This window comes from Squalius cephalus (genome assembly GCF_949319135.1).
Source record: "Squalius cephalus genome assembly, chromosome: 1".
Lineage (NCBI taxonomy): Eukaryota > Metazoa > Chordata > Actinopteri > Cypriniformes > Leuciscidae > Squalius > Squalius cephalus.
In genome coordinates, this window is record NC_137122.1 from 17,231,146 (window position 1) to 17,256,245 (window position 25,100).

Here is a 25,100-nt window from a genome sequence, read left to right on the forward strand (position 1 = left end):
CCGCCATTAAACCTCAGAGGAAGAAGGTTTGTTTTCATCTTAATCTCTGCTGATGATTTGTTGTGCTACTGGCATGATACAAACTGTTATAACTGTACGTTAAGTCTATTAAAAAAAAGATGCCAATTTTGAGTCGGGTCAGTAAATTACTGTAATATTCTCATCCTCATAGCCGTAAATCGAAGTTTTGAATCGAGCAGGAATATCTGGAGTTGCTGCAACTGAACTGAGGAGAAGATGGTGTTTGTCAAAGAGGAGAATGAGGAGGACTCGAGTGAACCAGAACCCTGGAGGATAAAACACGAGGACAAAGCAGGTTGGTGTCTTTTCTAGATTTTTTCTGTAATGACTGTTGTGGTACTTTAGCTAACAGAGCTTTTAGACACGAGGTATCCACGGAAAAAGTTCTTACTAGAACCAGGTTGTATCATATCATGGTCCAAAACACTAACAGTAACAACACAAAAAAATAACAGACAAATACACGAAAAAAAGAAAAGAAAAACACAATATCATGTTACATACAGGCTAAAACGCCAATGGTTCCACATACTGGAGGAGAATCTGACTGAAACAAAACATTTTACTAAAAAAGCCAGAATTCTCACTAGATATTTTGGAAGTCCTAGCTCTGTTGTGTAACTTATAAAATATTTTTTTCATGATTTACCCGATCAAAGGCGTTAGAGGTGTCAATAAATCACATACAAATATTGTATAATTATGCCTGTTGTACTAATCTAGAATCTTGATAGAAAAGTCTAGAAAAGCAAAAATACATATGCGCCATGTTGGTTATAAACTAATTATCCATGCTATATATTTTGCTAGCTTTGTCTTTAATAATAGGCACTAACATCACAGATAAAATAGAATATAACCATATTAGCCTGTTTTGTCAACACTGCATTGGCTCCCTATAAACACTGTATACATTTTAATATCTTATTAATTTCTTACAATGCACTAAATGGTTTTGAATGGAGCAGAAAGGATATTTATAAATATCCTTTTCCTATTTAGCACCTAAACTCTGGAACAGTCTTCCTAACATGCTTCGGGAAGCAGACACTGTCAGTTTAAATCTAGACTAAAAACTCATCTCATTAAAAACTCTTTATAATTGTTGTGAATAGTGTTGTCACGATACCAAAATTATTGTTTCGATACTGATACCAAGTCAAGAATTGCGATTTCGATACTTTTCCTGAAAAGGGAGAAACACTCTCACATATGATTGCTGTGCTTTATTTTAAAACCGGGACAACATTCTAATCATATAACACACTAATAAATGAACATATGAACAGCAGTTATTAAACATTTGAACAAAATATGAAATATCTAAATCAGAGATGTCCCAATACCACTTTTTCCAGACCGAGTCCGATACCGATACTTTCCTTTTTGGTACTCGCCGATACCGTAACCCAGTGGTTCCCAATCCTGGTCCTGGGGACCCACAGCTCTGCACATTTTATATTTCTCCTTTATCTGACACACCCAGTTCAGTTCATAGAGCTCTTTCCTAACGAGATGATGATCTGAATCAGGTGTGTTAAATGAGGGAGACATACAAACTGTGCAGAGCTGTGGGTCCCCAGGACCAGGATTGGGAACCACTGCCGTAACCGATACCTGTATTTTTAATTTTCAATTCATTTTTAATTCATGCATTTGTAATTTTTAAATGTATTGGTATAGAAACCAAAAGAATATCAATCATATTAGTTGTTTATTAAATTTAAACTTAATTTGTTCATCAAATATATATTTAATGCACTGCATATTCATTATGTATAAATTATAGATAGATATTTACACGAGTACATGAGGTCAGTATCGGCCCGATACTGGTATCTGTATCGGTGCATCCCTAATCAAAATATAAAAAATAAATTAGAGCAATGACATTCAAGGTAAAAAATAAATAAATTTAGCAGCATTATCTCAGTTATCATAAGAGTTACCGGTAATAACTTTATCTTGATTCTGAACTTTGAATAAAAATATGAACAGCGATTATATTAAACAATGTTTAATATTGGTAACATATGATAAGCCTCATTGGTGATATATTTGACATAGAGTTGTGGAAGGCCTATACTTCATGTTAAACATAAATATATAGCAGCAAAGACGTCGGCAGTGTTGACGGCAAAAGAGGCTACAGAATATTTCCTTCTGTATTGACAGGTGCAGTATTTGAAAATCGATAATATTTTTTAAAATTACATTTATATCTGCATTTATGTCAAAACCTAGAGACTTTCAAACATCAAAATGTCATTTATTAATATGTATTCGTGTCAAAATGACATAGAAACACGCTACGCAGCTGAGACGCTCACGCCACGCATCCAGTGTGTCGCCGGCCTTACAAATCTGTAACGCGGTCATTCTTAGAAATATCGATAGCCTACTAATAAATTTAGGAATCGTGACGTTTTTAATTTCTGAGAATCGCAATACTTTTGAAGTATCGGTGCACCGTGCAACACTAGTTGTGAGGTTGCTATTTTATTTTGCATTTTATTTTTAGTTTGCATGAGAGTGCCCTCTGGCGTTCAAATGGGGCAGTATTTACTACCAATCAGCCGCACTCCACTGACAAGCTGTGCACAAAATAATCGCAGCCTTTGCCAAATCGCGTGCGGTTTTATTGCGATTAATCGTTCAGCCCTAAATGAAAGCACATGTGATGACAAAGGAAAGATAATATAAAGATTAGATGTGTTTGCTGTATGGTTTGAGGCCTTAGACTTTCTATCATGTAATAGAACATCAATAGAGAAAGATACAGTCACACTGGGTTCCCGCTTGTTCTGTAAACATTTGAGAAAGTTACTGTTATCATAGCGGTGACCCAACACATACCACTGAGAGCTGGTATCAGTTGTTTTTGGTTTACCTCGAGCAGATGGAGGAGGGTGTGGGCTGTGGGTCCTGGCGTTGTGGCAGAGGCCGAAGAGCTGGCTCAGTGGTGCTATCATTGTCCTTATGTGATTTGTCAACCACATGTCCATTCAGGTGCTGAAGTGAAGTCCTGTGTTCATTTATACTCTGTCCAGGTGTGTGTGTGCTGTTCAGATTTAGTGGATTGGCACACACTGCAGAAGGATGATTGAGGGAGAAGTAGAGAAGTAGATCCTTTAGCACTCTTGAACCAAGTTTGTTTGGATGGTGGCCATCTTGTTGAAACAGTTGTCTCTGACTCCAGAATAGATTGAAGTTGTCAATTAAGTCACACTTTTTTTGCAGCAATGTATTAAACCTAAGCAACCGTGAAAACCTGCTTGTTCCTTTTGCTGGTCAACTTGTGGTCCACTGATGAATGTTTTAGGGCTGGACCCGAATATTGTCTACACTGTAAATGTCTACACAGTTGTCTACACTGTAAAAAACAACTTGTTTTTACTGGAAAACGCTGGCAGCTGTGGTTACCAGAGAATTTCTGTAAAAAAATACAGCAGCACCGTAGATAACTTTACGGACAAAATATGTAAATTGATTTACAGTTAATAAAATGATGGCTGAATCACATTAAAAAACTGTTATGTCTACAAAAATTGTATTTATTTTGCATAACAGTGTTGCATATAAATAGTAATAGTAGTTTTTTACATGTAATAATTGCTTATTGTGCATCAATAAATGATAAAATTAACAGGGAAATATCTAATTTAAACTGTTCCCATAGACAAGATAGACAAGTTTTATACCATACTATGGAACATTCCCGCAAAGCAAGAACCTCTTCATGAAACAAGCAGGTGGCGGACCCTCTACCAGAAAAAGTTACATAGTGCACCTTTAAGACTTTAAAACACAAATTACATATTGTGCCTTAATAACCATAATACATATTAACAAAACAAAAACTAACAGTTTCTTCTCAAACAAACATTCAGAGTCGACAGAAAGAGTACATATTTAGGCTGAAAGCCACTTGTGATGGGAGAGTTACTTTATCAGGGTGAGGACTCGAGGGTTCAAGTTGAGGGGATGCTTGGAGTTTTTATTCTCTACTTTGGTTCCTTTTTCTGGGTTTATCGAGAAAAAACACCTGTAGAATAAACGCATATTAAGCATAAACGCAGAATACAAGAAACAAAAAAAATATATATATATCTTCCGCTTACCCGGGGCTGGGTCGCAGGGGCAGCAGTCCAAGCAGGGATGCCCAGACTTCCCTCTCCCTAGACACTTCCTCCAGCTCTTCCGGGGGGACACTGAGGCGTTCCCAGGCCAGCCGGGAGACATAGTCCCTCCAGCATGTCCTAGGTCTTCCCCGGGGTCTTCTCCCGGTGGGACATGCCTGGAACACCTTCCCGGGAAGGCGTCTAGGAGGCATCCAGAACAGATGCCCGAGCCACTTCGGCTGGCCCCTCTCGATGTGGAGGAGCAGCAGCTCTACTCTGAGCTCCTCCCGAGTGACCGAGCTTCTCACCCTATCTCTAAGGGATCACCCGGCCACCCTGCGGAGAAAGCTCATTTCGGCCACCTGTATCCGGGATCTTGTCCTTTCTTTCATAACCCACAGCTCATGACTATTGAGAGTAGGAACGTAGATTTGACCAGTAAATCGAGAGCTTCTCTTGCGTCTCAGCTCTTTCTTCACCACGACAGACTGGTAAATCGACCTCATTAATGACTGCAGTCAGATTGACCTGCGTTCACTCCGAAGGAATCACTCACATGACCTGTGCACTTGTAATGACACATCAAGGATGTTAAGAGGCTAAAAGCAGGTTTAAAACTTGCCCCGTTGAAGTCAACAGGGTGCAAATTTTAAAAAGAGGATAACACGGTGTAGGCAACACCGATTTTTGTCGTTGTTCTCTGTATTGACAGCACTCCAAATGTACAAAAAAATGAGCTCAATGTTAAAATTGACCGGAGTTCTCCTTTAACATGAGGCACAATGCAGAAATGGAGGAGATGTTTGTGTTGATAAGGTTCTGATCCAGACTCAGCATGTACCTTGTTGAGGAATAGCAGGACTGTCCTATGAACAAATTATTTAACAGGTTTAATAAGCTCTGCAATCACATAACAAATTACATACACAGTGCAATTATAAAAGAGAGATATGAAACAGACTTACCACACACAATAGCAGCGGCTGTCAGAGGCACTTGCTCCAGTTGTACCTCTTCTGCCAGTCATGTATCTTCTACATGGAATAACATGGACTCCTCCTCCTCATCAAAGTAGCTGAGCAGAAGCAGGAGCATCTCTATTACATCATCTGAACAGCCACTCTGCAGTCCCCTCATCTTCTGAAGCCTAGCATAATTCTGAATTAACTTCTTGTTCTTGTTGACACAAACTGTGGTCATGTAGTCGAGAACCCTTTTTCCTGTCAAATCCAAATTTCGTATGAATGTCTCTTTGAGGTCAATCCCAGTGAGTTCCTTGAAGTGGACTGACATGCCAAGTTCATCAAACCAAAACGGCCGCTCCTCTCTAAGGCATTTGATACTTTTTCCCTGGTTGACATGTTAACGCTCTGTGTAAAACATGGACTTCATTAGACATTTTACCTCCTCTGGATTGGTATCAGAGTGTTGGAACATCACCTTGAGTTTTTCCATCTTTTGCTGCTGGCTCTCTTGAGTTTCTTCAATGGGCAGAAATGTTACATTCCATTTAATGCATCCGTAAGTGTCCTGCATTGCTGCTGTCTCTTCTAATGGGATCTCGTCTGCCTAGTCTGAGACATCAGTCTGATGTTTTCTTTTTCTTATTTTGGGTGTTGAAGTGCGCTTCACATTTTCAATTCTGTATTGCAACTGTTTAACAAGGGAATGGTAGCCTGTTTCAACAATATCACCCTCTATTACATCTTGGAGAAAATTGGGATATTTTGCCACCATTTTTGTTGTGACGTCAGTTGAATGCTTTTTACCTACATGAGGACATTTTTCCATCATCTCAGTCACAACAATCCAGACCATTTGCCGCCTCAGTTTTAAGTTTTGCCTCAGTCACCTTTTTCCCCTCTCCAAAGAATGCATCACTTCCTCAGGAAATTTACTCCATGTAACTTCAAAGTTGTCGTCCTACTGTGTGTCAAATCCTGGGCTGCTGGAGGAGGTTGATGACGAACTTCGGGGTGAAACAGAGAGCGATGACAGCTATTGGGTAGGTGAGGCTTCCACAGATGATACTGAGCTGTTCTCAGGAGTGTGGTCTTTAAATGACAAAAAAATAAGATTGATTCACACTGTACAATATTACACAATGTCTGCGTTTGATTTTGAATAGTTGTGTGGTGTTTTTACTTACAATTCCATTTCCAAACAAGCTTTCTGGCTTGAACAGGTCTTAATGCTGTCAACAAATCAGCCTCCGTTACAAAGCATAGATCACCATACGTCTCGACTCCAATGCACTGCAAGTGCTCTTCCAGGATGTTTTTGTTAACTGCCTGAAGTAGTGGTTGGACTTCCATGATGGCGACATCTAGTAAGGTTTGCACTGAGTCACTTAACAGAGCAGGGACATGCATCAGGTAACACTTATATTGTCAAACTGTTTACAGTGAGACGTAAGTGAGCTTTAATTGGACTTTATTTTGCCACGATACTGTGTTTTAGTGGAATGACTTGGTATCCATCAAGAATGTATGATACCAAAGGATAGAAATCGGCCAGGTCATTAATGTTGATACACTGGAACCCAAGACTGTCCTTTGTCACAGAATACAGATGGTATTCTGAGAGGAAGATGCCTTTGTGGATATCCATCAAAACATACACTGAAGTGTCATTTTGAATCAAGATGAGTAGAAGTTCACCAAACTCCATATACTCATCATTTCTGTACACAAGAAACTATCCTTTTTTATATGCAGTGCCCTTGTCTGTGGTAACTGTGGTATTAGTTTCTGAAAAGGCTAACTCCCTGACTGCATGTTTAATAGTGTTACTGTAGAGGTTGTGATATACCCCACAGCTGTCCTTCACTTGCAGTAGTTTACTGCATTCTTGCCCAGCTAAAATATATGCCTGGTATATCTGATGACACTCTGACAAAGTTTGACAAATGTTTTTGAAGTATCTGGCACATCTTTTAAAATAACTGTGTTTACTTTCAAACCTAAGCGTCCATAACTTTATCAATGGACCAATTTTTAAGAAAATTCTTTCTCAACTCCAAATATTCTTGGATCAAAATGTCAAGATATGCTATCTGGGACAACGAAATGTTCTGAGCACAAATAAGATCCACAATGTCTTTTAGCTGGAGAGCTGAGTGCCATACTTCATCCTCATGGTTTTGCACTTTGTCACCAATCAAAACTGGTAGCAATCTCAAAAGGTTCCAGTTTTGAACTGTCAGCTTGCCCTGATAACTTGGCTCCGTCAGGGTTGACAGCATATGGCTTTGTGAGTGCTTCAGATCCTTTGGGAGCGGGAGACCAGGCTGGGATATGCGAAAAGACTCAAGGGTATTAAAAATAGAGTTTACCTTTATTCCTCTGACGCCTTGGATGTTTTCAGCCTGGAGATTAGCAACAGCTGCGTCATATGTCTCTGGGTGCGTGTAGGACCACAGATATTCGGATCAGTCTCAAACTCACTTCTTGTGATTTCACAGTACCTGCAAATATAATGAGAGCGGCTGAGGTTCTCTGTAAACTCACCTATGCAATGAGAACCCAAGTTATCCCCAGAAATGCAGTAAAGACCCCTTTTACTGTTTCTCCATCTACATTTATTCCATCTGTCTCCAAGGATTTCAGATCTGCCAACAACTCTGAGAAAACTTTGGCTACTCCAAAACGCTTAAGGTCATTCTCATCTCAACACACAACAAGGCTTAAAACATATTATCAGTATTTGAACGCAAATGAATGGGTAAATTTGATAATGAAAGAGACTGCAAGAACTTTGTGTCTTTTTAGCAGAACCCAGGGGATTCACAATTTCAAATTAATCTTGGTACAAAATCAGTTTGAGGCTTTCAGGGTTTTCATTAAAGAACTGGTGACATTTGAAATGGTGTCCATCATATAAATCCGTAAAAACCTCTAGGCTACATCAGGATCTCCAAACTGTTGTGACTGTGTATTCCTCCCTAAATGTGACTGTAAAAAGCACTTCAGAGTTTCTGCCACTGGTATGTAGTAATCACATTTTTGCGTCATATTTTCATCCATTCCCAATGCCACATTTTGAGGGGTTCTGTGTATTTAAACATTTTTGTGAATGTCTGATTTCTGGAGTGTGTTGTTCTTAATTGTCCCTGATGACAGGCAGAGAACAAATATGACTCTTTAATGCAGTCACAGATTTTAGTGACTGCTTCATCTGATAGGCTTATATCATGTTTTTTTTAAAGAACTTACTTTAGTTATTGTATAGGCTTGACCTAACTCATGCACATTTTGCATTTCCTCAACAATAGTCTGTATAGTAGAGGCAGGAGTAAGCAGCTGTCCTTGCAGTTTAAGGTAAAAGAGACACACGTTTCTGAGATAAGACTGACTATCATTCTCTGGCATATCACTGGCTGCACTAGCTGTTACTTATTGCCTTAACCACTTATTGGACATATCACAGACCTGCCCTCTCCAATATGATAATTTAAGTGAGACACTAGCTCTTTCACCGTGTGAAAATGGCGGGCACATAATGAAACTGCGCATTTTAAATCTGCAACAACAGCTATAGGAGCAGTTTGCGGTGTAGGTGCATTGTGCACACGATAAAAATGGCCCTTGAAAGCGGAGTAAGTGGTTTGACTACAGTTGGTGGCGCCAACACATTTGAAAAGACAACGGGCTCATTCCTATGCACTCTGCAATGTAGTTCATAGCCTCTTAATGTATCCAATTTCTTTTTACAAAAGGTAAATCAGGGCCCGTATTCATAAAGAATCTTAATGCAAAGAGTAGCTCCTAGTGACAAAATTCTAAGAAAATTCTTAGAAATGTGGGCATTTACTCTTAAAATTAAAGAAAAAATCCTAGTAAAGAAAAAAGTAATTCAGAAAGCAACCCTTAAAATAGGTCTTAAGGTCAAAATTGTTAGGAGCACGGACAAGGACTTTTAAGAAGCTTAAGAGTTTCTTTAGCAGAGGAGAAAATTGCAGAAAGATGAAGAGGGAGAAGAAATGTGTTGCAGACAATGGATGTTAATAAGTTAATAAGACGCTATAGATTAGATCGTGCAGGGATCATGTTGTGACAGATCTAAGGCTACGTTCACACTGCAGGGCTTAATGCTCAATTCCGATTTTTTGAAAAAATTCGATTTTTTTGCAAGGCCGTTCACATTTCCAATTAAATGCGACCTTTTGTGATCTCCTGTGTGAACGTGAAATGACCCAGAAGTGACCCGCATGCGCAGAAGAGTACTCAACGGTCAACGACGTCACTTGTTGTTTGCGGAAGTAGCTAAACTTTAACCAGAGCCCGTCTCTGCTTTAACTAACTGTGATTCTCTCACTCACACACACACACACACACACACACACGAGCGCACGCAGCGACCGTTACACAAGAGCCAGACAGCAGCCGCTGACCATCAGATTCAGCACAAATAAGTTAACATAACGTATTTATAATGGCCGTGGGCTTTTTTTTTTTTTTTTTTAATTAACGGGCTCGTCGAGGTCGACCCGTTCGGCAGATTTACCTCAGCTCGACAAATATGCAGTCCGTTTTCAAACCGACGACTACTTCAATGCAGAATTACGTTTTTCGCGTATCAATGACGTGCGGGTCGGATACATGCGACCTGGCCGTTCAGACTGAAGTCGCATTTCAAAAGATCGGATATGTATCGGATTTGGGACCACATACCCAAGTGGCCTGGGTCGCATTTGAAAAGATCGGATCTGTGTCGTTCAGACTATCATGAAAAGATCAGATACAGGTCGCATAGGGGCAAAAAAATCGGAATTGGGTCGTTTCAGCCTGCAGTGTGAACGTAGCCTTAGAGACACGCTAATATCTCCAACACAGCGCAGAAATGCCATAGCGTCTGAAATGAAAGTAATCACTACATTACGATATTTGGCAACTGGGAAAATTCCATGTTTTATACATTAAAACCAGCATTCAAACCATCACTTAAATAGACATGCCAACAATCAGTGTAATTGGAAAGAGTGGAACAATTTTTATCATTCTAAGCCAAGCAAATACCTTATAGGAAATTAACAGCATGGTAAATAAAAAGAAAGGATGTATATATATAATGTGTGTGTGAGAACAGTCAAATAGGAAAAATTATACGCATAATTTCAAAGTGAAGTCTTAGAATAGACCGTATACTTAAAATCACTTTTTTTCCCCTTCTTGGACAACCAACCAATCACAGTCTTCAAAAGATTGTGTCATACATAGCAACGGGGTCAACCCCACCTCCTTACTAAGATAAAAGTTTTTGTATTTTCCTTACTCAGAGTTGGTCTCAGTCTCAGATCGGTCCCGAATTGCTCTTAAGCTAAGACTCCTACGTAAAAGTTTTTAAGCTAAATTAAGAGGATTCTTAGAATCTTTATGAATACGGGCCCAGGTGATCATTTTTAGGATTTCAAATGTTTAACTGTGCTTTTCAGCAGAAGTTATCACACATTAATCTAGCTAGCCAGCTAATGTTACTGGTCTTATATATCAACTAGTGCTTACACCATGTGCTTTCAGCACACATTTTTGTTTGGGCTAAATGTGAAGCTTACCATGCAAACTTTCAGTTTTCCGATTGAACAGCAGTAGACCCTCCAAAAAACTTGAGTTAAAATCGTAGATTTGTCCTAAAAACTTTTAAAATGACAAAGTGGTCCGAAGATTTCTGCTGTGACTCTGTTTTCTCTCTAGCAAGCCACTCTGGCTCGCTCGTTTTTGACGTCAGCCAGCCACAGCCGTCAACAAGGAGCTCCTGCTTCTCCCGCACCTCCCATCATTATCCAATCAGAGACTAGCTTCATCTGCGCTCTATGAAATTAAAAATAAGGCGGACTCAGTGCAAAATGGGTGGTGGCGCAATGGATAAGACACATGCCTTTGGTGTGAGAGACCCGGGTTCGAATCCACTGTGAGACACCAATGTGTCCCTGAGCAAGACACTTAACCCCTAGTTGCTCCAGAGGCGTGCGACCTCTGACATATATAGCAATTGTAAGTCGCTTTGGATAAAAGCGTCAGCTAAATGAATAAATGTAAATGTAAAAATGAGAGAGGACAAGTACAAGTCTGTGGTTAGAGGAGGCACTATTAGGTTGTTTAGCCTGTGATAATGATACATTGCTCAAATTATTATTTATTTTATAAATAGAAATAGAAAACAAGTAGGCTAAGTATTACATGGATTATGGTTAGGACTGAACAGAAATGATACTTTGCACAAACCTCAATAATTTTAATTCCTTATACATACACATACTCTATAAATACAGTATTCTACAAATGTGACCCTGGATCACAGAACCAGTCACGAGTCGCACGGGTATATTTGTGGCAATAGCCAACAATACAGTGTATGGGTCAAAATGATCGATTTTTCTTTTATGCCAAAAATCATTAGGATATTAAGTAAAGATCATGTTCCATGAAGATATTTTTTGTAAATTGTCTACTGTAAATATATAAAAACATTTATTTTTGTGAGTGAATGCAGCACAATATAGGCTACAATTATAATAACATTGTTTTTAGAATTTAGGCTATTTGTAGCATATTGTAGAGTGTGTGTGTGTGTGTGTAAGAAATTAAAATTATTGATATGCAAAGTAATACTTCTGTTCAGTAATCCTTGTATGCCTTATGTTTATTTTAGTCTTTACATTTTAATGTAACACTTAGCCTACTGGTTTCCATTAATGTATGGTTTGTTAGGATAGGACAATATTTGGCAAACTATTTGAAAAACTGGATTTTGTTTTTGTTACCAATATTTGTAGTATTAACACATACATTTGATTATAATCACATGTTGTTGTAAATTTAACAAAAGATCCTGTTTAATAGTTTAAAAAAGTTGTGTATAAATCACTGTGATTTATACAAAAAATATATACGTTTTGGGGTTTACAATACTTTTCTGTAGGGATTTTACATAGTATTTCTGTAAGTTTCACAGTAATTTTTTACAGAGCTCACTTTTATCCTTTCACTTCATATTTCTCTGTTTGAATTATTTTGATGTACTGAAAATTAAATTAATATTTTTCTTTCATGTCAGACCTGATGGAAGTGAAGGAGGAGAGTGAAGAACTGAGTGAAGTGGAGGAGAAACATCATGTCAAACCTGGAGGAAAACCTTTAAGTCGCTCAAAGACTAAAAAGACATTTTTAAAGAAAAGAAGAGCCAAGAAATCTTTCACCTGCACTCAGTGTGGAAAGAGTTTAACACGCAAAGATGGTCTTGAGCTTCACATGAGAGTTCATACTGGAGAGAAGCCTTTCTCATGTGATCAATGTGGAAAGAGTTTCACACAAATACCAAATCTTAAAATACACATGAAAACCCACACCGGAGAGAAGCCGCATGAATGTGATCAATGTGGGACAAGTTTCACAGTAAAAGTACATCTTAAGGAACACATGAGGATCCACACCAGAGAGAAGCCGTTCACATGTGATCAGTGTGGGAAGAGTTTTTCATACAAACGAAGTCTTTATGTTCACATGAGAGTTCACGCTGAAGTGAAGCCGTTCACCTGCGATCAGTGCGGAAAGAGTTTCACACAAAAAATACACCTCAAGGTTCACATGAGGATCCACACTGGAGAGAAGCCGTACGCATGCGATAAATGTGAGAAGAGATTCACAAATTCATCACACCTTAGGAATCACATGATGATCCACACTGGAGAAAAGCCGTTTATGTGTGATCAGTGTGAAAAAAGATTCTCAAACAAACGCAGTCTTGATCATCACCTGAGAGTTCACACTGGAGAGAGACCGTTCACATGTGATCAGTGTGAGAAGAGTTTCATGGATTCTAATAAACTTAAAAGACACATGAAAATCCACACTGGAGAGAAGCCGTACGAATGTGATCAATGTGGGAAGAGTTTCACGGAATTAGCAAACCTTAAGAGTCACATGATGATCCACACCGGAGAGAAGCCATTCACATGCAATAAATGTGGGAAGAGTTTCAGGGATTCAGGACACCTTAAGAAACACATGAGAATCCACACCGGAGAGAAGGCTTTCATGTGTGATCAGTGTGAAAAGAGATTCTCAAACAAACAAAATCTTAAGCTTCACATGAGAATTCACACTGGAGAGAGACCGTTCACATGTGATCAGTGTGGGAATAGTTTTGCACAAAAATCATGGCTTGAGCTTCACATGAGAGTTCATACTGGAGAGAAGCCATTCATGTGTGATCAGTGTGAAAAAAGATTCACTCACAGACAAAATCTTAATGCTCACATGAAGATCCACACTGGAGAGAAACCGTTCACATGTGATCATTGCAGCAAAACATTTATTGGATCATCAAACTTGAAGAAACACCTGACAGTTCATACAAAGGAGAAGCGATATTCATGTTCTGAATGTGGAAAGAGTTTTTCACTGCAGCAAAGTTTACAAAGACATGAGAAAATTCATACTGGTGTGAGAGAGTACATGTGCTTTGAGTGTGAGAAGACTTTTATTACAGCGAAATGTTTAAAACAACACGAGAGAATTCACACTGGAGAAAAACCTTACAAGTGTTCACACTGTGACAAGAGATTCAATCTGTCATCAACTCTGAAAGCGCATGAGAGGATCCACACTGGAGAGAAGCCGCACACGTGTGATCAGTGTGGAAAGAGTTTCTCTACTAAAACTCGCATGAAGATACACATGAAGATACATGCAGAGAGTGAAGTTTAACAGCAACTGTCAGAATAAATGTTCGGCTTGACTAGAAGAAATTGTGACAAATATATCACGATTGTACAGTAGAATGTAGCTATGTCTCAATGCAATAATAATAATAACATTAGAAATAATAATAAAATAATTTAACAGTAAACCTCTTGTGCAGCACTATGTTTGACAAAAAGTTTAATTTGATTAAAAAATAAATTCAATTAATGTTTTATGCCTTTGTGTGATTGAATTTCTGAAAAACAAAGCATTTCATATGGCCCTATTATTTTAACGCATGTGTGAAATTCAATTGTTTACCTAAGTTTACCTTTAATTAATGACATTTTAACAACTGAATCTTTAATGCAATATAGTGTTTTAAACTGTGCAAATAGGAAAGTCAATATGCTGTTCAAGTCTGAAAATTCTCTATAGCACTTCTAAAAATGAGGAAGATCGCCCACCCCTAGTTAATATTTATTTATCTCGATTTAGTTTTATTAACTCCTGTTAACACCAACAAGAATGATTGAAGTTGAAATTCAGTCTGATTTTCATGTGATTTTTTTCTGTCAAGACCAATTCAAAAAAACAACAAAAAAAACACAGTAATTGTATATTCCCTCTCTTGACAGTAGATGGCGCTACTAGAAATACAGTGCAACTTTGTTTCTGACACCCGCTTTACAGAGAGGAACATCAAACAGTATTTTTTCATATTTTTGTATTTGCTATGGTGCTTATCAAGAATACAGAGACAATGTCACGGATGCAATACCATCATCAACACCAGACCCTTCAGCTTTACGCACTCGATCAGCTTCACCTGAATACTAATCCAGCGCACCTGGGTAGGGTTGCACCAGTCGTTCGTACAGTAAGTTCTTTTTTAAATTGGAACTTTATGTCCACACTAGAGACTTAGTAACTACTAGCTAGTTTGTAACTAACTCTACTTTATTCCATTGCATCATTTGTTCGTAGGGCAGAACATAGCTAGTAGGTCGTAAGCTCTCCGTAAAGTAATGTGAAGTCGCATAATATGACATTTAGCCTCGATGATCCAATAGCAGCCTTCAAATACGTGAGCAGATGTTAGGTGTGTTCGACATAGACTGCGGCTGGATGTAACCGATCGGCGTGGCGTCGGTGCTGTATCAAGTCGGACAAAATTTCTAACCGGCATGCACTGCTTCAAGTCAGCCGCCGATCGGTCTGCGCAGAGCTGCCTGAAGTCGAACAAGCCTGTTGATCATGAATAGCATAAGTGTTTTTATATGTAAATAACATTCAGAAACTGTATGTGAAATTAAATTAATAAGGATCAATAAATAAATATTGATACAAAAAACATTAAAATTACGTTTATTGATTATGACTGATATTTGTCCATGCACAACATGTACCGATGCACACAGCGTCGCGCTGTTTAGGACGGGTTTGTGTTAAAGATAGCCACTAACAAGGTAATCTTTTCACATAATGTTCTCTCTCTTAAAATTTAAGCGAGTGTAAGGCCCAATCCCAATTCTATTTTATACCCCTTCGCCTACCCCTTACCCTTGCCCCTTGAAACAGAGTGGCAAGGCGTAGGGGTGAAAATATTCCCCTAAGAAATGGGACACCACTACTACACCATTACACGTCATTATACGTCGTCACTAGTGCCTACGTCACAGGAGATGCGCCAATGTGCATCACAAACACTTTCTTCTGAAGTTCGCAGAAAACAACGGAGATGACGATATCTTTGACGCCTAAGTATTTTTGGACTTCAGGAAACGTTACTCGTTGTCAGCGCGAAAACGAATGAGCCTCCGGGTTTCCTCAGGTGTCCCTGTTTGATAAAGAACATACAAGACTGGTTGATCATGTTGCAAAAAGCACAAAACTGTGTAAGCACTGTTCGTTTATATCGTGTTCACATATAACCACAAGAAAACAATGCATTCATAGCAGACGTACGGTAAAAAGATAAGCCAATTCCCTGCCGCAATTACATTCACCAGTTATCAGACATGTAAATATGTTGCGGGACTATATCGTTAATGAACTTCAACGATTTTTTAGCAAACGTTTCTTTGAAGAACACGACCGTAAATATGAACACAAGATTGAATGTGACATAAAGAAAATGATTATTGCCAGTCATGTTGCCTCTGTAACCTTGGGACATTTCTCATACCCCTTCGTTTGAATTGTGGTCCCTAAAAATCTTCGTTTCAAGGGCTATCTGGCACTTCCCCCTACCCCTAACCCTCCAACCAAAAGAGATTCGCGCAAAACGAAGGTGTAGGGGCAAGGGGTGAATTGGGATTGAGCCTAAATGTCAGCATTATCATATTCAGTATGTCTAAAGAATTGAAGTCTGTCAGGTAAAAGAAGAGCTTATTGATGCAGTTCAATCTGTCTGCTATTTTATTCCAACCGTTACTCCTGATCGGAGGCTGCCGTAAATATTTAGTTTATATGTAGAGTTACGCTTCAACTAAGTTTAATGGTGCAATGCAAAAATATTTAGAAGTGCGTAAGGCGTAACTTAGTGTCCATTTACGTCAAAACTAGGCTAAGTTGTAACTTAGGCACAGCTGGTGCAACCGGCCCCTGAACCAGTTCACCAGCACACAGTACAATCAAAGCCATTAGATGACAAGCCTGCAACCTTTAGTCAAAAAAGCATAATGGCTAATGCTAACACTGAGACACACTAGTAAATAAACAGTTTGTAGTTGGAAGCATGAAGCATATGTCCTGTGAAGCAAATGGTAGATGTGTCATTAGCTGCGTTTCCACTGTCGGGCCAGCGTGACCCAGTGCTTTTAAATATATATATATATATATATATATATATATGATCACTACTGAACTACTGAGTGGACCTGCAATGTGGGTGAAAATAACAGCGTTTTGACGGCATGGCGGCAACGACACTCTACTACCACAACGGCACTCTGCTACCACAACAACTCTTCTCCAAAGCAACATAAAATGGCCTTGCCCCCTTTATTTATTGTGTTCCCAGAGGAGGGGTTTATGTAAATGTTGGGGTTAGTGATGTCACTAACCCTGGAGGAATGTTGTGTAGTCCCTACCGGCCGTTTGCTGTAGTCCTTAGAAATGGATTTCTTTAAAAGCAAATATTTCCCTTTGTATTGAATTTTGAGCGTTGTAACTTTGCAGATGTTGTTTATGCTCAAACAGCAACATTACACACTAACTATAGTTAAAAAACTGAAATCACATTCAACCACCCCTTTAAATCTGCCTAAATACTACAAGAACAACATACACATATCAGAGGATCACAGTGTGTTCAACTGTTATCTATTACATTCATTAGAGCATCAAAGGAAACAACAGAAAAAAAGAGGAAAAAAAACTATACAGTGGTAAACTTACAAAAAACTAAAAAGAAAAGCATTCAAAAATTCTATACATCTATTTTGCTTGTTTCTTCTTTTTTGTGCTTCTTTTAGGGCCTCAATATAATGCTTAAAGGTGCATTAAGCAACTTTTCATGTTAAAAATACCCGTTTTCTAACCCATACATGCTTAAACAATTGCCTGATGGGCTGAATGAGCCCTTCTCTGATCACTGAGATTGTCTCTATAATCCTGTAAAGTAAAATAAATAAGAGGGATTCGGGCCGGAATTTTAGACTGGGCGTGACGTCATGCGCGTTCACGGCACGCTCACCTGGCTATGTCTGGCAGGTTTGTGTATTCGCCGCCATTCTCCGTAGAAGATGGATTCTAAGAGACCGGCTTGTAGTTCATTTCAAACACCAACGCAAACTCCACGTAAGATAAAAAAAAGAAAACTTTTGTCCATGAGCGTGCACACTTCTGGTTGCAGTTTCACTTGCCGCCAGAGGGGGGCATAGTTCTGCAAAAACTCAGAGACTTGCGCAATGCACCTTTAAGTTCAAGTTTAAATAATATAATGTTAGGTTTATTATTGGTCCATTTATGTTTGTGGTATTTTTCCATACATAATTATTAAGTTAATCACCAAATTTTGCTCAAAACTCTTATTTTTATACAACAAAATAATATCTTTACCAGACAGTCGAATATTTGATTTTGTGAATTGAAATATTAGATATTCAATATAAATCCAAAGCAATATATATTCATACAATTAATGTTTTATGGATTCTTCTTCTAAATTACAAAATTGTAGTCTCCATGTCTTTAAAAAAATCTCGAGACTACTCTTCTTACTAGATAAATCAAATGAATAGCCTTATATGTAACTTTATTGGTGAGACAGTATTTACTAAATATTCAACAATATTATTGATCTGCCTTACTTAAGGTGGACGATAACGCCAATTTCTTCTAGAAACAAACTTTGTTGCATTTAAGGTTGTCATTGTAAAGCTGCTTTGAAACAATCTGTATTGTAAAAAGCGCTATATAAATAAAGCTAACTTGATTTTATATCTCAAATGTATATTACATACTATAACGGCTTGCCACGTTCCCCTCTCGTTCCTCCTCAATACAGCGTCGTCGCAAGCGCGAGTCCTGAAAGCCATCACACAGTTTTCTGACGTTTTCCGACTGAAATTAACGTAGCGAGGAAAAATGTTGAGTTCATTCAGACTTGAGCGATTTTGTGTGCTTTTGTGTGTTTGTTTGTTCATTTGTCTCGATGTTTGGAGTGAGAACTGTCACTGAATGTCGAGTCAAAAGTCAAAGTTTGAGATCTGTGAGGAGAATTGATGGGAATTGATCTCAAGTATTGATGTTGCCGTTTTATTTCTACTCTTTCTTTTCAAATATTTGGCAGATCAAATTTGTTTGTTACTTTTAAATCTATACATAAATATGAATATAAATATACAGTTTGACACGGGAAACATTACATTATTGCTTTGTGCTGCTCTTTTTATTTTTAAAGGTTTTTGTTTTTTTGCCAAAAACACACCCTCAAGTAATGTTGCTATATCCGACTCACGCTGTCACAAGCCACGTTTCCATTACCCTTTAAATTGCGCAAATTGAAATTGCGAATTGAAAATATGCTCAATGCAAACGTCAATTTCGCAAAAACTCCCATTTATCGCAAAAAAAGATTTTACGCTCGCATGAGGCGGTTTTTCAGATTTTTCTAAACCTCAAAGAAATGCCACAATCAAGACCTCGGAGCAGAAACACATACACAGTAAGGGTCTTTCCTTGCCATTAATGCTTGGATAACACGCCTACGTCTCTTTCCATTAATAATAATACTAATAATGTCTAGTGCGGTGGCTGTGATACTGTATATATAAACCTACCAACGTCCGTTGGCATGATTTTTTGAGTGACTTATCGCGAGATGAAAAAAATGACGTTTTAGTTGCATAACATCGGTTAATGGAAACAATTCCATTTCGCAATAGTTTTTTATCGATATTTAGAAAAAATCGCAAAAGTTTTGTGCACATCTGTAATGGAAACGCACCTACAGTTGTGTTCTGTTTAGTTTGTTTTCATTGGACTTGTCTACCTGTCATCACGTCACGTGTTGTCTTCACTGTCATTATTAGTTCAGTTGTATCACCTGTGTCTAGTTAATCATCATCATCTACATCACCTGTGTTCAGTTAATCAGTGTTCATCTGTGTTAGTGGCCCTGTCCCAAATGACACCCTAAGCACTCGTGGTTTTCCTACGAGTCCGCACTTTCGTGACGTAATGCCGCTTTGACTGTCGGGAAGAAGTCTGCTGCAGAGTGTGTGCATCAGTGCGGGATCGGCAAAAGTGTGCATCGAGGGCGCATATCGACCGCAAAGGGGATGCTCACGAGCACCCTTCTGAGGCCTAAAATGACAAATGGGACACCCTACGGTCTCACGGACTTAACGGACACACGCACGTGGCAGCCATTGTAAGTGCACAAGGCCGAAAGTGCATATGAAGTGTGCCATTTGGGACAGGGCCAGTATTTAAGTTCCTTCAGTTCAGTCTTTGTCGTGTGATTATCCTGCCTGAACCCGTTAGAATTTCTATGTAGTAAAAGTTTGTGTTGGAGCCTTTTTGCCTTTGCCTTCTTCTGCCTGCACCACACCCTGACACACGCCACATGTGTTCTCACACAGTGAAAATACATCGCGGAACAAAGCAGTTACTTTTAGTATGAAACAGCTCAGCTTTTTTTTTTTTTTTTTTAATTAAGGAATTCAAAACAATAAATACACTGACTGTTTTGTGACTTTACTGTGAATAGCCTCAGTTCAAGTAGCATGTGAACTGATCGATCATCTCTTTTAGTTACAGCACATGAATATGAATCAGAGGGCATGTTGTTTAAGTGTGATGTTAAAAACCATGGGAAAATTAAGAGAAACCCTGGGTCTTGCGCTTTTCTCTTTTGAGGTTTTAAACTGTTTTTAAGCATAATTCTGTCAACTGTCAAATCGCCTGTCAATCAAACTTCGGCAAAACTCTAAAACCAAATATTACAATGCTAAAATTAAACATTACAAAGATTATTTGTGTTGGTAACAAACATTCCAGCCCGGAAACGCTCATTTCAAAGTAAAATAACTGGCTGTAGAATTTTTTCAGAGAAACGAGTATGTGAACTTAGCATTTTTCCTCAATATATGCAAACATATTATGGTATTTTTATGCTTTAGTAGAGTGAAAAAGCTACATACAGCACCTTTAAGTGTGGTATGTTTTTTTCTTTATAAACCACTTTCTTAATAAACTGTTCACAATAATAATTGAGGTGTTTTTCTTTATAAACCGCTTTCTTTTTCACAGACAATTGCAAATTTTATTGCATAATTCACAGGACAATTGCATATTTTACACAACACTATATTTCAATTAAATCCTGTACTAGAGTGCTGCTTGTAAGTGTGACTGAATTGTTAACTTGTGTTTATTTCCTATTGTCTTTTATAATGGCTATTGTTGTTCATTTAAATATTGTTGTTCAATAAATATTATATTATATAAATCATATGCTGTTTGTTTGGTATTAAGAAAGCATCGTGATATGGACTTTTTGGACTATTTTTAATGTGATTATTTGCAAGACAAAAAGTTTAAAGATGTAGAACAACACTTTGTGGCAAACAAGATAAAAAGTCACTTAATCTCATGCAAAACAAAAACATATCTTCAGATTGTGCCTGAATTACACAGAATATTTACATTTTCCCTATACAAGTGAGGTTTTTACATGTTACTGTTGTCAATAAATGTTCATTTTATCTGCATATCAATTCAAGCTCAGTGCTTTAATGTTAAATTTCCAATAAACAAACATATGGTATTATTAGTAACTATTAAATGCAATTATTAATGCAAAACAATAGTAAATCTATGATTTAATAAACTTCCATCAAATCAGCTACTGGCGCCACCATCTGTAGAACTGAGTGGCACCAGTGCTACTGCTCTCAGATTTTAGTCTGGAGTCCTGTGCTGAAAATACTCTGTTTTATGTCAAAACTCAAAAGATTTTGTTTTTACCTAATTTAGTATGCCGAAGTCTTCAGATCTCCTGTAAATTTCCACTTAAAGCTCATTTCATTGGTGTCAACAGACTGAGGTAATTGTTGGTGCTTTCAATTATTTTTCTTTCCATTTTTTATTTTTGCAAAACTTTATATTACATTATATTATTTATATTATGTTGTCAATTAGTATAAAAACAAACTTAGTAACTTATGTATTTTGATTTTGTCAGATCAGCTCCTCCCACTGCATTTCATCATCAGTGAAGCTCCTCCCACATTAGTCACATCATCATATCAGCTCCTCCCACATCAGTCACTCTGTCAGTGAAGCTCCTCTCAAAGCAATTCTCCAATAAATGCTGGAATATTCCCATCAGCTACAAGTGAAGACGAGCATCAGAGCATCAGGAAGAGCTGAAATCTGCAAAGACTGAGTTTATTAAAGAGGACAGTGAGAACATGAGTGATCCAGAACCCTGCAGAATGAAACACACTGAAGATCCTGAAGAACAAAGAGGTTGGTGTTTATTCTTCATTCATTCATGATGCTGAAGAACATTCATGTTAGAAAGACTCAAACACGTCATCATTTCTTTTGTGTGTGTGTGTATTTTATGGTAACAATTTAGAACACTGTTTCTTACTGCATAACTAATAAGGAATTATTGAATAAATAATAGGTAATTCTACATTAACTACTTTTCACCACTGTTTACTAAGTAAGATGTGTTAAATAATCAGTATGTATGACGGCTAAAAATGTACTGTTTATTGTTTTTTTTTGTATTATTTTTTTTTATTAATTTTCATAATAATTTTGTAATGTGTTTTGTGAAGTTAGACTATGCTTGTACATATGTGCTGATGAGATCTGGGATGAGCTATATTTTGCTTAGAGGTATGTGTGCAATGTAACACGATCACTGAGCAGAGATGTTCACTGATGATGATCCTTCAGTTGCTGTGTTCTTTTCAAGGAAAGGAATGTTTTTAGCACTAATGTATACACTGAGGGAGAGTGGATTGTACCATGTGTAAGCATGAGGTATACATTCCATTTTTAAACATAAACAAAATGTTTCGCTACCTTACAAGGAAGTTTAAGTCTCTCAGTGATGTATAAGCTCAATCTTACTGTACCACCACAGAGAAAAGTTTATTTTATTTATTTATTTTTTACAAATGGTCAGTAAAGGAAGGTTTTAGTAATCTGATTACGTAACTCAACTTACTTGTTATGAGTTACCCCAACACTGGCTATTATACACACATACCAGGGAGCGTTCTTTCCAAAGTTATGGACAAACGTTCAAGTAACATTAATTCAACTCTTTTATTGGCGTCCAGGGGCACCTGATGCCAGAACCACCCCACTCCCTCTGACAGGCCAGCTCATCTACACACCCCACTATCCCTGTGGTATATGTGCCTTCTAATGTCTAAGTGCATTAAAAGAGGTGCAGAGCAGGGGGGAGAACTTATTCAGGACTCCCCTCAGGCGCCGCCCTCGCTCTACCTATGGATTGATTGTGCTCTACCCCCTCTAATATGAGATGCATTAAAAATAGGTGGGGCGCACCCGTGCAGGTCCTCTTCTGGCCCTCCACAGAGCACCCCACCTGGCCCTATTCCTAGTTGATTTAGTTATTGTTTTCTTGAATGTGGGTGTGAGTGTTGGACATCTATCATGAGGAGCATTAAAAAGTGAGGTGTACAGTAAAGCCGCCCTGGCAGTCACAGGGGAAGAGGAGGGCTGCATTTGTGTTCTTTCTTGCAGTGAAATTCACTTGATCTTGTGTTTGATAGTAGTTTCAGTAGTTTTTTAACATACTTAAATATCAATCTAAATGTTGGTGTCAAAACATGGAAGTATTGTGTATTTTAAAGTTCATATCATGTTAGATAATTGTGTCATTGATCAAACATATTTAATAGTTCTCACTACAGAAACATGGGAGTTTTGCCTAAAATGTTTTTTAAAAAATAACTGGAAGATCAGTGTACCTCATTCATGGAAAGTTTCAGGGATGTACAATTCATTTATAAAAATACGTCAATTATTGTAATATTTTTTTAGCAGTTGTCAATCTCCATTCACTCCATATTTCTCTAAATTATTTTGCTAATTTAGAAAATTTGAAAATGAAAGTTTTTCTTTCATTTCAGACCTGATGGAAGAGAACGAGGAGAGTGAAGAACTGAGTGAAGTGGAGGAGGAACATCATGTCAAACCTGGAGAAAAAACTTTAAATCGCTCAAAGACTAAAAATACATTTTTAAAGAAAAGAAAAGACACGAAATCTACAACCTGCACTCAGTGTGGAAAGAGTTACACAACCAAACATAATCATGAGATTCACATGAGAGTTCACACTGGAGAGAAGCCGTTCACATGCCATCAATGTGGGAAGAGTTTCAGTCAATTATCATCCTTTAAAGGTCACATGAGGATCCACACCAGAGAGAAGCCCTTCCCATGTGATCAATGTGGGAAGAGTTTCACATACAAACAAAGTCTTGAGCATCACATGAGAGTTCATACTGGAGAGAAGCCGTTCACATGTGATCAGTGCAGCAAAACATTTCCCTGGGCATCAGTCCTGAAGAGACACCTGACAGTTCATATGAAGGAGAAGCCGCATTCATGCTCTGTATGTGGAAAGAGTTTTTCACTGCTGCAAAGTTTACATACACATCAGAAAATACATACTGGTGTGAGAGAGTACATGTGCTTTGAGTGTGAGAAGACTTTTATTACAGTTGACCAATTAAAACAACACCAGAGGATCCACACTGGAGAAAAACCTTACAAGTGTTCACACTGCGACAAGAGATTCAATCAGTCAGCAAATCAGAAAACACATGAGAGAATCCACACTGGAGAAAAGGCTTTCATGTGTGATCAGTGTGAAAAGAGATTCTCAAACAAACCAAGTCTTGAGCGTCACATGAGAATTCACACTGGAGAGAGACCATTCACATGTGATCAGTGTGGGAATAGTTTCACACAAAAACCAAGTCTTGAGCTTCACATGAGAGTTCATACTGGAGAGAAGCCGTTCATGTGTGATCAGTGTGAAAAGAGATTCTCTCGGAGACAAAATCTTAATGCTCACATGAGGATCCACACCGGAGAGAAGCCATACACATGTGATCATTGTGGCAAAACATTTCTTTGGGCATCAGCCCTGAAGTCACACTTGATGGTTCATACGAAGGAGAAGCCGCATTCATGTTCTGTATGTGGAAAGAGTTTCTCACTGCAGCAAACTTTACAAACACATCAGAAAATTCATACCAGTGTGAGAGAGTACATGTGCTTTGAGTGTGAGAAGACTTTTACTACATCAAAAAGTTTAAAACAACACGAGAGAATTCACACTGGAGAAAAACCTTATAAGTGTTCACACTGTGACAAGAGATTCAGTCTGTCATCAAATCTGATAAAACATGAGAGGATCCACAGCAGAGAGAAGCCGCACACGTGTGATCAGTGTGAAAAGAGTTTCTCTTTTAAAAGTCACCTGAAGATACACATGAAGATCCATGCAGTGGAGAAACCAATTAGTTTCCTAACAGCCATAAGTGACAGGACACATTGTAGGGGTGGGCGTTTTGACGATTTTATATTGTGATCTTGAAGACGAACTACTTTTCAGTTGAATCATTGAGATCGTGATCTTTTATGTCTATGTTATAACTACAGCAATGACTTTCTACTAGATGATTGTGATGACTGGCCAGATTATATCATGTGTCTCTATCATGTGTCTTTTCATGCATGTTGACGTATTTGAGAAACAATTCAA

The 25,100-nt window shown here is 38.1% G+C and overlaps 2 protein-coding genes across 2 annotated transcripts in view; one reads left to right on the plus strand and one right to left on the minus strand.

Moving 5' to 3' along the window:
* The window catches only part of LOC307163140 (uncharacterized protein), a 444,167-nt gene that overhangs the window by 92,772 nt on the left and 326,295 nt on the right, over nt 1-25,100 (minus strand). The gene's annotated exons all lie outside the window — the stretch shown is intronic.
* LOC307162278 (uncharacterized protein) lies at nt 16-14,059 on the plus strand. The gene is made up of 3 exons (XM_079877485.1): nt 16-94; nt 173-316; nt 12,198-14,059. The coding sequence occupies exons 2-3, from the start codon at nt 238-240 to the stop codon at nt 13,847-13,849; spliced, it is 1,731 nt and encodes a 576-aa protein (XP_079733611.1). The 5' UTR covers nt 16-94; nt 173-237; the 3' UTR covers nt 13,850-14,059.

Coding starts and splice junctions, on each gene's coding strand:
- LOC307162278 (XM_079877485.1), top strand. CDS start 238: ATGGTGTTTGTCAAAGAGGAGAATGAGGAGGACTCGAGTGAACCAGAA. Junction 317..12,197: donor AAAACACGAGGACAAAGCAG/GTTGGTGTCTTT, acceptor CTTTCATGTCAG/ACCTGATGGAAGTGAAGGAG.